Here is a 12,500-nt window from a genome sequence, read left to right as displayed (position 1 = left end):
GCAACGCGCCCACTCTAGTTCGGGAAAATCAATGATCCAGAATGGCTTCGGAAGCAAAGGTTCCGGAAAGTCGATCTTGCACCTGGATATATTGTAGCTGCGCTTTTGTTGGTTAACGATATCTGGGTAGTACTTACCTGTCTCGACGTCTCACGTTTGCCGTTTCCATACCTGAAACAGAAAGAGACAAACATGATAAGAAATCATTGACAAAGTTAGGAAATATGTGAAATAAATATCCATAAGAGGCATTTTACAACTTCTCAATCGTTATCGCTAACTCTTTATAAACAATAGTTGTAACAACAACAACACAGTAGTAGTAGTAGTAGTAGTAGTAGTAGTAGTAGTAGTAGTAGTTGTTGTTGTTGTTATTAAGGTGGCGAACAGTCAGAATCGTTAGTACGCCGGACAAAATGCTGAGCGACATTTCGTCCGTCTTTACGTTTTGAGTAAAATTCCGCGGAGATCCATTTAGCTTTTTTTGGAGATAGATTTAGCTTTTTTATCTTTTCAGGATCGATAAAATAGATACCAATCAAGTACTGGAGTCAATGTAATCGAACAGTACCTCGGATCTATGTGGTTTTCGTTACTATTTACAATTATCTTTGAAAAAAAAAAATTCTTAATGTATCATATAGATGTAATTTTTGACGCAGAATTCGAATTTGTTATTCATTTATTCTAGAAAAATTTTGCTAAAATGTTGCTGGTGTTAAAAGTTTGATAGTTTTCAGAATTTTCAGCCAATCAGAAAACAGCACGTTCGCTGCCTCTTCCATCATCGGGGGGCGGGAGGGTGTGCATCGGCGTGTCAAAACATTAAACTAGGATTTTATAAAATAAATTATCTTTCTCGTATCTCCCCCTCCTCCTTGTGCGCATGTGCAGCAACTTTGGTTACTATGGAAACAGTTCTTCGCAATCAGCTTTACAATACGTGGTGCTTCTTTGCTTTGGTTACTGTGGAAATAGAAATTTTCGCCACGGTAGTATGTAAAATACGTACTTTTGATTGGCTAAAATACCCAAATTTTGAAAAATTTTAAAGGCTAATAACATTTTAATTATAGATTTAGAGGGAAAATGAATTTCATTTTCATAATTAGTATACAAAACCTAATCCATATACCAAATTTGAAAACAATTGGAACAGAATTGTAAACAGTGAGGAAAACCACTAAGATCCAGCACCTCTCTTCAAAATTGCAGGCTTTGTGCCTATGATAGAAAGGGTTATCATTATTATTCTTATTATCATCATCATCATCATCATCATCATCATCATCATCTTCATCATCATTATCAAGGCAGTGAGCTGGCAGAATCGTTAGCACGTCGGCCGAAATACTTAGCGGTATTTCGCCCGTCGCTACGTTCTGAGTTCAAATTCCGCCGAGGTCGACTTTGCCTTTCATCCTTTCGGGGTCGATGAAATAAGTACCAGTTAAACACCGGGGTCGATGTAATCGACTAGTCCCCTCCCACAAAATTTCAAGGCCTTGTGCCTTCAGTACAAAGGATTATTATTATTATTATTATTATTATTATAAAGGCGAGTATCGGTTGAATCGTTACTTGGCCAGACGTTCTAGTAGAAAGAAAAGCAGAAGGGAAGAAAATAAAAGAAATCTCTGGAATTATAACTATTGCTGTAGACAAAAATAAAGGTAAACAACTTCTTACCCTTGGACATTTTTGGCAGAATACATAGCATCGTAATAATGGGAAGTTTCTTTCACACCAATTCCATAATAATGGTATCTGAAGAACAATATAAAAAAAGTTACGTGTGTGTATGTGCGTTTGTATATATACAGTTAGAAAATCTCTATAAGTGATGAAAGCAGTAACTATACTGAGAAGTTGTTTATATATATATATATATATATATATATATATATATAGGTTATGAGAGGTAATGGTGTCAAGAAGACCCAAAGGTGTCAGGTAATGCTGAGTAAGTGCTATGGACAGACTATAGTTAAGCTCCAGGTTCGGTGATTATGCGAATGAGGAGTCCAACGTAGGTCATATATCAGCATGTGTATATATATATATATATAAATTTTCAGAATGAGATAAAAATCCAAGGCTGTGAAAGATTTCAGAACATTTATAAAGAGAAAGTCTTACAGCTGTTTCCGGGATATTTTATATATCCCTTCATCGGAGACGGTGTGAGAAAATGGTTAAGCAATTGTTATTCTAGAGAAGGTATGAAATAGAGAGTGAAGTGGAGGAATGAAAGCAGACGTGAGATATGCAGGGATATTGTATCTGCAGTTCCGTTATTTAATCAGAATGGTAAACATATAAGTTTCCTGTACCTTGTGTGTAAGTTCCAAAGTATTTAAAATTGGTCATTCCACGCATAGAGTTTGTAAACCGTGTTATTGGATCGAGGGTCTTTTCGAAGTGACTTAAAAGTTGGGAATGTATTTGTATATATATATTCTTTTCTTTTTATATTCTTTTACTTGTTTCAGTCATTTGACTGCGGCTATGCTGGAGCATCGCCTTAAAGGATTTTAGTAAAACGAATCAACCCTAGGACTTGTTCTTTTAAGCCTAGTATTTATTCTATCGATATTTATTGCAGAACGGCTAATTTACGGGAACATAAACACACCAAGATCGGTTGTCAAGCGATGTGGGGCGGTGGGGGGGTACAACCACAGGCACAAACACACACACATAAATATGTACATACACATGCACACACGCACACGTCAAGGTCACCCGCCCCTTTCCACACGCACATACACGCTCTCACATACACACGTCGCGCACCTTCGTTTTGGGATCACCAATATTTTATTATCTCCCCTTCTTCCTAGCTCTCCTGTGTGACCCTTCTGTCCAGCATTCGCCATGATAGATCGTAAGCCACTATACCTTTTGCTATTTTCTCTCCCTGTTTATTTCTGTGTTCCTTTCTGTCGAAGAGCGTAGGCTCGAAGCGTAAAAGACTTTCTCACTTCCCGAGCGTTAAACTAATGCATTTGTTTGTTGTTTACACACCCGTCTTCATCTTTTGTAAATTCTCACTATATATATATATATATATATATATATATATATATATATATATATATATATATATATATATATATATATATGGTAGACGGAAACTGAAAGAAGCCCTTCGTATATAATAAATATGTATATATATAGACGGAAACTGAAAGAAGCCCTTCGTATATAATAAATATGTATATATATATATATATATATATATATATATATATATTTATTATATACGAAGGGCTTCTTTCAGTATATATATATATATTTATTATATACGAAGGGCTTCTTTCAGTATATATATACATATTTATTATATACGAAGGGCTTCTTTCAGTTTCCATCTACCAAATCCACTCACAATGCTTTGGTCGGCCCGTGGCCATAGTAGAAGGCATTTGTTCAAGATGTCACGCAGTGGGACTGAACCCGAACCATGTGGTTGGTAAGCAAGCTACTTACCACACAGCCACTCCTGCGCCACACAGCCACTCCTGCGCCACACAGCCACTCCTGCTCCACACAGCCACTCCTGCTCCACACAGTCACTCTATGGTGTCTATTTAACTTTAGTATGCCCGTGTATATATGTACACACACACACACACAGTTATTTATCCAGCGAGGTTATCGACTCTGTTTCGAGATATCAAATTGTACTAAAAAAAACTTGGTGAAGTCAAGTCTTTGCTAAAAGAACAAATTATAATTTATATCACTCAATTATTATTATTTTTTTTTTATCAAAGAACGTTTAAAAATTAAAAGAACGCTGTTAAATAAATAAAGAAATAATAAGTAGAACATTTTTATGTTATGCTCTTCTTCTCTTCGTTCAGGGTCTAGACTCTTGTCAAATATTATTTTTACCTTCTAGGTCAATCGATAAGTTAAAGAGTGTAGACGATAAATTTATTTATATTCATATTTAAGAACTTGAAGTATTTTTAATAGTGTTCTTTGTATATCAGTGCATAGGTGTGTGTGTGTGTGTATACACATATGTATATCTATATATCCATCTGCCTATCTCTATACGCGTTTGTTTGCATATTCTCATGAATATATATACCTATATGCATATGCATATACGTATGTTTACAATTATATTTACACACACACACACTCACACAGAAAGACACACACACACACATATATATATACACACATACATATATAGATACGTAAATATATATACGTATAGATATGCGTATACATACTTATACATATACATACGTGTACATATACGTACATATACATACATACGTACGTACCAACAAGTATATATATCATATATATATATATATGTAGATACATACATATACATATATTTATATGTATATATATATAAATATTCATATAAATATATATATATATATATATATATATATATATATATATATATATATATATATATATATATATATATATATATATTACATATACACATATATATATATAATATATAAAATATATACATATAAGTATATATAAATAAAAATATATATAAATATATATATAAATATATATATATATATATATATATATATATACACATACACATAAATATATATACATACATATGCATATATATAATATATATATATATGTATGTATGTATGAATATACATGCATATATATATAAATATACATATATACATGTATGTGCATATATGTGTATAAGTTTATTTAGCTATTTATTTATTTATTTATTTATTTATTCTTAGATGTTTATTGTATGTCTTCATTTTTCCTTCTTTATCTAGACATACATACATAAAGATGAGTGCACGCGCGTATATGTGTACATATATGCATGTATGCATGTATATATATATATATATAATGTAGGTATATAATATATGTATATCATATTATGTTTGTATAACTCTCTTACACACATACACACACGCATATCTGTTCGTCCTTTTGATTTTTAACAAATTCATTACAGCCACGCTTTTTAAACATAACAAAACGTCTGACGTACTTTGATTGGCCGCGTGTCCCAAGACGTCGTGTAGTGATGTGCGAAAACTGCTGGCGGATTATCTGCAAACAGAAAACATAATAAGTCAATATGTACTCAAGATCAATTGATCAAAAATCGATAATGATAATAATAATGATAATAATTTCAAACTTATTAATAATAATAATGGACAATGGTGAATAAATTCAAGTAAATACGCTGTTGTACGGCTAAATGGACCAAGGAATATTTATATATTATTCATATCTTTCTGTTTTGTTTTCTCTACCGCCCTCCATCTCTCTCTCTCACCCCCATTTATACATACACACACATATATATATATGTGTGTGTATATACATATACACACGCATATATACACATATATACATATGCATAAATAGATATAACATATATTCATATATATATATATATATATATATATATATATATATATATATATATATATATATATGCATATAAATACTTATATATATGCATCTTTGTATTTATGTCTTTCTATGTGCATACGTATGTATACGCGTGTATATATATGAATATGTATATATACTTATATATATATACATATATACTATATATATATATATATATATATATATATATACATATATACTATATATAAATATAAATATATATGTATATACATTACTATATATATATATATATATATATATATATATATATATATATATATATATATATATATATACACACACTATATATACACACACACACTATATATATATATATATGTATGTATATATAAAAATATGTAAACATACACACAGACACACATGTTCATCTGCACATATTATGTGTGTGTGTGTTTGTTTTCATGTGTAAAGTGTCTATCTATTTAGCGTATGGAAGGAAATAATTGTAAGACTGCGAGAGACTTATAAATAGGCGCTTGATATACAAAAGAACAAAAGCGTCGAGTTAATACTAAATATTTTGCAAACAGATTCATGTGTGTTGGCGAACTTCTAATAGATAGAAGATCGTTCAACTGGATTAATTTAACTATTTACAAAGCTGACCAACACAATAGGATGCACAATATTAATTCCTTACATGTGTATAGGACCCTATATTCATAAAAGAACCCAAGGACAAGATTGTCTGGTGTTCACGGCTTAATCAACGCCATTGTCTTTCTCCCATAGACTCCATTTTAAATATAACTTCCCAGTAATTTTTCTCTAGATGTAATTTCCACATAGAATACAATCGGTTTTCTCTTTAAACACCAAACTGTTGAAGTTCTGGCTGAATACTAAAGACGTCTGAAAGGCCCCACCAGAGCTAAGGCCAATGCTTTTTTTTTTTTTACTCTGATTTAATAATCCTTTCTGTTTATTTTTCTACTTTTATTTATGCGCCCTTTTTAAAGCCTAGCCAGGCTCATGGACCCGGCTTCCCGGTTTCTATGGCGTATATGCTCCCCCAACCCCAGCTGGACGGGACGCCAGTCCATCGCAGCGTTATTCAAGAAACAGGAAGAAAGAGTGAGAGAAAGTTGGAGCGAAAGAGTACAACAGGGGTCGCCACCCCACCACCCCTTGCCGGAACCTCGTGGAGCTTTAGGTGTTTTCGTTCAGTAAATACACACAACGCCCGGTCTGGGAATCGAAGCCGCGATCCTCCGACCGTAAGTCCGCTGCCCTAACCACTGGGCCATTGCGCCTCCACAATCCTTTCTATTACAGGCCTGAAAGTTTGGAGAGGGGTGTAGTCGATTACATCGACCCCAGTATTCATCTGGTATTTAATTCAACGACACCGATAGAATGAAAGGCAAGGTCGCTTTCAGCAGAATTTGAACACAGAACGTAAAACCGGAATAAATTTCACTAAGCGCTTTGTCCGTATTATTATTATCATCATCATCATCATCATCATCATCATCATCATCATCAACATCATCATCATCATCATCATCATCATCGCAGAAGATGGCGGGCTGGCAGGTTCGTGAACACGCCGGGCGAAATGCTAAGCGGTATTTCGTTTTATCTTCAGATTCTGGGTTCAAATTCCGCCGAGGTCGACTTTGCTTTTCATCCTTTCGCGGTCGATAAATTAAGTACCAGTGAAAAACTGGTGGTTGATGTAACCGACTCCTCCCCACCGTCAAAAATTTCAGGCCTTGTACTTTTAGTAGAAAGGATTACTATTATACTGGCAGAACAATAATAATAATAATAATAATAATAATAATACTTTGTACAATAGGCATAAAACTCGCAGTGTTTCACTGGTACTTAATTTATCGACCCCGAAAGGATGAAAGGTAAAGTCGACCTCAACGGAATTTGAACCCGGAACGTGAAGACACGAAAAGCAGCTAATTATTTTAGCTAAGCGTACAAATGTCTCTTCCAGCTCACCGTCTCACTCTAAATAAATAATAATAACAATAACATAAAGCAATGAGGATGCCCTTACGATGGTCATTCGGATAAATGTTCTTCAAATCATAATTGACTGTTTTAAAAGTGCTAAGGACATTATTGGGGATCTATTTTAAAACAGGGGCCACAGTATTTTCTTAACGAAACACTTTGAAACTTGGAGCACTGGTAAAATGTGTCATATAAAACATCTTTTTCTCTTAGTCTTCTTTAAAAAAAAAAGAAATCCCTAAGTTATTCCATGTTAAAGTTGTCGTATTTCTGTAATTTCAACCAATCACTGACGTCTATTCAGCTGAATAAGCGTTACTGCTGGGCGGTCATAAAAATGTTATTCCCTGTGACATATTTCATCCGGTTTAATCGTAATTTATACGCATATATTGTTTATATAATAAATTACGCTGTGCGTATCTATGTGTGTAACAATTTTAGAGTTCGGATTCTCGAGTTAGGGTTAGTTTTAGGGTTAGGGTTAGGGTTAACAGTCTAGTTAATCGGAAATGTCAGAACTAACGGGGATTAATACGATATACACCTTTACAGCACTTACTGTTTTCAACTGAATAGACGTCAGTGATTAGTAGAAATTATCGAAATAAGACAATTTTTTACATGAAATAAATTCGAATACAAAAATATTTTTCTGTTCTATAACACAAAATAGATAAGTATACGAAGTTTGAAAGTCTTTCCGTACCAAAAACACTACGTAAAACATTAATGAAAACTGTGGCCCCCGTTTTAAAATAGATCCCATTATTGCATAGTTACAGTATCTGAATAAAATGCGGGATAATCATGGCTGGAACATCTTTGAGTATGGGTTTACAGGATTAGAACCATCGTGAAGATAAACGACAATAATAACAATAATAACAATTATTTAAAAATTACTTCGGAAAATGCACGGCAAGGGTTAACTGACTTGGAGCTAATAGCTACAACTTTATAAGGCGGCGTGCTGGCAGAAACGTTAGCACGCCAGGCGTAATACATAGCGATATTTCGTCTGTCTTTACGTTCTGAGTTCAAATTCCGCCGAAGTCGACTTTGCCTTTCATCCCTTTCGGGATCGATAAATTAAGTACCAGTTGCATACTGAGGTCGATCTAATCTAATCGACTGGACCCCTCCCACCAAATTTCGGGCCTTGTGCCTAAGATTATACGAGGCTCTAAGTACATGAATCTACATATGCGTAGGTTTGAAGCTCAGTAATGATTTGTGACAGACGCACCTTACCGAAGCTGGCGGCGTTCACCGGTTGTGTATCATTTTTACTGCAGTAATCCAGGTAATGCATATACAGTGCATTCCTCGGGATGCACACACCTTCAGCAATTTCGTAGTTCTCCTCTAACCTGGAAACAAAAAAATAAAACGCAAGAAGCATCGAATTATTATCTATATACATAAACATGCACACAAGCGTTATATTTTGATTATGAATGTGGGTGCACATATATATATATATGGATATATATATATATGTATATATATGTATATACACATGCATTCATATATATATATATATATATATATATATATATATATACACACATGCATTCATATATATATATATATATATATATATATATATATATATATATATATATATACACACATGCATTCATATATATATATATACACACATGCATTCATATATATATATATATATATATATATATATATATATATATATATATATATACACACACACACACACACACACACACACACATATATATATATATATATATACATATATATAATACATATATATATATGCACAGAATTTGACAAGCTAGGCCTTTTGAAATACAGGTACTACTCATTTTTGGCAGGTGAGTGGACTGGAGCAACGTGAAATAGAGTGTATTGCTCAAGGACACAACACATCACCGGGAATGGAACTCACGCCCTTACGATCGCTAGCCGAATGCCCTAACCACCTAGCCACGTGACATCAAAGGACACATATATATTTAGGTATATATACATATATATGCATCTACATACACACATGCGCACATGTATGTATATACATATATATATATATATATATATATATATATATATATATATATATATATATATATATGCCACTCTGTGTGTGTGCGTGTGTGAGGGGGAAGTATACATATAGGTGCACGCGCACATGCACACATGCATACAGACACACACACACACACACACACAGTGACACATTTGTTTTGCAAGTATGTAAAAAAATCCATAACTGGAAAGCGAAGACAAGTACGTATATTACAATATGGTGCATTCAAATAAATGCATGTGTGTGTGTGTGTGTGTGTGTGTGTGTGTGTGTGTGTGTGTGTGTACGTGTGCATGTGTGTGTGCGTACGTATTTAGTTTATAATACATACCATTTCAAAGTGAGCGGCGTGGAATGTGGCTTCGTTCCTGTCCGACATCTTTGTATATGTTCCCCTGAGAAATAAAAGCAAAAGAATCATTAATATATCTCTCTTATTTCGGTTATTATTATCATTCTTGTAAGCCATTTTTTCTCCACTATTTTACCTTTTATTTTTCCTGCCCTAATTTTACGATGTAACATGTATAATAAGTGCAGAGTAGCTGCATGGTTAAGGACCTTGCATCACAACCATGCGGTCTTGGTTAAGGAGCTTGCTTCGCAACCATTCGGTCATACGGCGCGGCACCTTGGGTAAGACTTTTCTGCTTCAGACCCTGATGAACCAAAGCCGTGCGATTAGATTAGGTAGACGGAAACCGAAAAAAAGCCCTTCGTATAAATATTTGTATATATCTCTATATCTCTTTGTGTTTGTGTTTGTCCCTACGACAGCTTGACAAACGGTGCTGGTTTGTTTAGCTCCCCGTAATCGGCAAAAGAGACCGATGAAATAAGTACCAGGTTTAAAAAATAAGCCCCGGGATCGATTCGTTCAACTAGAATCCTTCAAAGATCGGTTGCAATCCAATGACTGGAACAAGTATAAGATAAGGGATAAAAAGATATTATCGAAGTTATGCCAGTTACAAATGGACAACAACCACATTTTGAACAGCCATAAAGACTTTTATTTGAACAGTTGTATCACTATGAAATTCTTTAGCTTTTCAGCTCAACCCTACACAACATTATAGTAATTTTATATTGCTGTATCAATGAATAACATCATTTTTGTCATGGTAAATGAAATGAAGCTTATTAAGGATTATCTGCCGGCCTGTCTATCCACTAAAGCTCTATTGTGTCTTCACAGGCATTTTCACAGTCAGACTCGAAGAGAGAATCGGTTTCCTTTATGAACTTTCTAGGATCTGTAGTTTCTAACGTATAAGAACTAACAATGTAGCCAACAGTTAATTAAGCAAACAAGCTGTACAAAACTATTATTGCTGTGTAAAGCGAAGACATGATTTGTAAATTTAGACTGTGATCTAAGGCATTTTAACTGTGATTATCCTGCCTTGTTCTGTAAGTGTAATATATTTAGGAGTGACATTATGAACTGTGTCCTTCTCTTTTGTAAGATGTAAGGTTGCAGTTTGAGGGAGATTTAACAGGTGTTTCTAGTATCTTTTATGTTTTATTTGTTTCAGTCAATAAACTGCGGCTATGCTGGGGCACCACCTTGAAGAGTTTAGTCGAACAAATCAAACCCAGTACTTAATTTTTAAATCTGGTACTTATTCTAGCGGTCTCTTTTGCCGAAGCGCTAAGTTATGAGGACGTAAAGAAAACAACACCGGTTGTCAAGCGGTGGTGGGGAACAAACAAACAAACACACACACATGTATGTATGTATGTATGTATGTATGTCTAAGACAGGCTTCTTTCAGTTTCTTATCCTTTACTGCCCACAAGGGGCTAAACAAGGACAGACAAAGGGATTAAGCCGATTACATCGACCCCAGTGCGTAACTGGAACTTAATTTACCGACCCCGAAAGGATGAAAGGCAAAGTCGACCTCGGCGGAATTGGAACACAGAACGTAAAGACAGACGAAATACCACTAAGCATTTCGCCTGGCTTGCAAACGTTTCTGCCAGCTCCGCCGCCTTAAGGCTTCTTTCAGTTTCTGTCTACCAAATCTACTCACAAGGCTTTGGTTAACCCTCTACCATAGTAAAATACACTAGCCTAAGGTGCCGCGAAGTGAGACTGAACCCAAGAGGACGTAGTTGTGCAGCAGGCTTCTTAATTACACTCTCGCACCTGCGCCTAAAAAAATCAGAAAACAGAAAAAAAAAAACAGAAAAAAAACAGACTTTTCTGATTGGTTCACAATAAGTTAAGATGCGCTGCATTGTTGGCCAAAATTGGACGATAATTCTTCCAAAGCTTTGTCTTTAACTAAGCAAGAATCTACAGATACCGCAATTTTTAAGGCTGAAACAGAAAAAGGCATTGAAAGTGAGCAGTATTATGGATGACTATAAGAGGAATTCTTACCTTTTGTTTCATTTTCAGATCCGCAAGATGGCGCCATAGACTCAGTAATGTCAGATTTCCGTCGGGCACCGTCAAAACACTGGTCCAGCCAATCTATTTTATAAAAAAAAAAAAAAAAATGGTTTTAGTTTTATTTTCCATTCGTTAGTTTGTTTTAGCGATCACAATCAAGCCCACGCTGGAGCATATTTCTTTAGAAATATTGTCATTGCTTGTTACTAATATTATTATTATGGCAGAGAGCTGGCAGAATCTTTAGCATGCCGGACAAAATACTCAGCAGCATTTCGTCCGTCTTTACTTTCTGAATTTAAATACCGCCGAGATCGACTTTGCATTTCATCTTTTCGGGGTCGATGAAATAAGTACCAGTTGATCACTGGGGTCGATATAATCGACTTACCCCCAGCTCTGAAATTGCTGACCTTGTGCCAAAATTTGAGACCTTCGTAACACAGTGTAGGTAAAAATGCACCGGAGTCTTTAGTCATCCGTCAAGTTACAACAAGGACCTCAGACAGATAACACTTTCCATAAGATGAGCTCTGCTTTTTGCAGGACATCAATCTTGCATTATTATTATTATTATTATTATTATTGTTCAGTAGTTTT

General features: G+C 34.5%; 1 protein-coding gene across 1 annotated transcript in view; it reads right to left on the bottom strand.

Moving 5' to 3' along the window:
* The window catches only part of LOC106880591 (transcription factor RFX4-like), a gene marked incomplete at its 3' end in the record, with an annotated part of 235,974 nt that overhangs the window by 26,306 nt on the left and 197,168 nt on the right, over nucleotides 1-12,500 (bottom strand). Inside the window, exons 2-7 of the mRNA XM_089353121.1 lie at nucleotides 11,889-11,981; nucleotides 9,828-9,891; nucleotides 8,678-8,801; nucleotides 5,021-5,082; nucleotides 1,690-1,767; nucleotides 138-171 (exon numbers count right to left, since the gene is read on the bottom strand). Coding sequence (XP_089209247.1) covers nucleotides 138-171; nucleotides 1,690-1,767; nucleotides 5,021-5,082; nucleotides 8,678-8,801; nucleotides 9,828-9,891; nucleotides 11,889-11,981 — 455 coding nt within the window. The remainder of the gene's footprint in view (nucleotides 1-137; nucleotides 172-1,689; nucleotides 1,768-5,020; nucleotides 5,083-8,677; nucleotides 8,802-9,827; nucleotides 9,892-11,888; nucleotides 11,982-12,500) is intronic.

The sequence above is a fragment of the Octopus bimaculoides genome, chromosome 5, assembly GCF_046866305.1.
Source record: "Octopus bimaculoides isolate indiv1 chromosome 5, ASM4686630v1, whole genome shotgun sequence".
Taxonomy (NCBI): Eukaryota; Metazoa; Mollusca; class Cephalopoda; order Octopoda; family Octopodidae; genus Octopus; species Octopus bimaculoides.
Note: the sequence above shows the minus strand (reverse complement) of the source record. Positions and strands in the feature narration are given on the sequence as shown.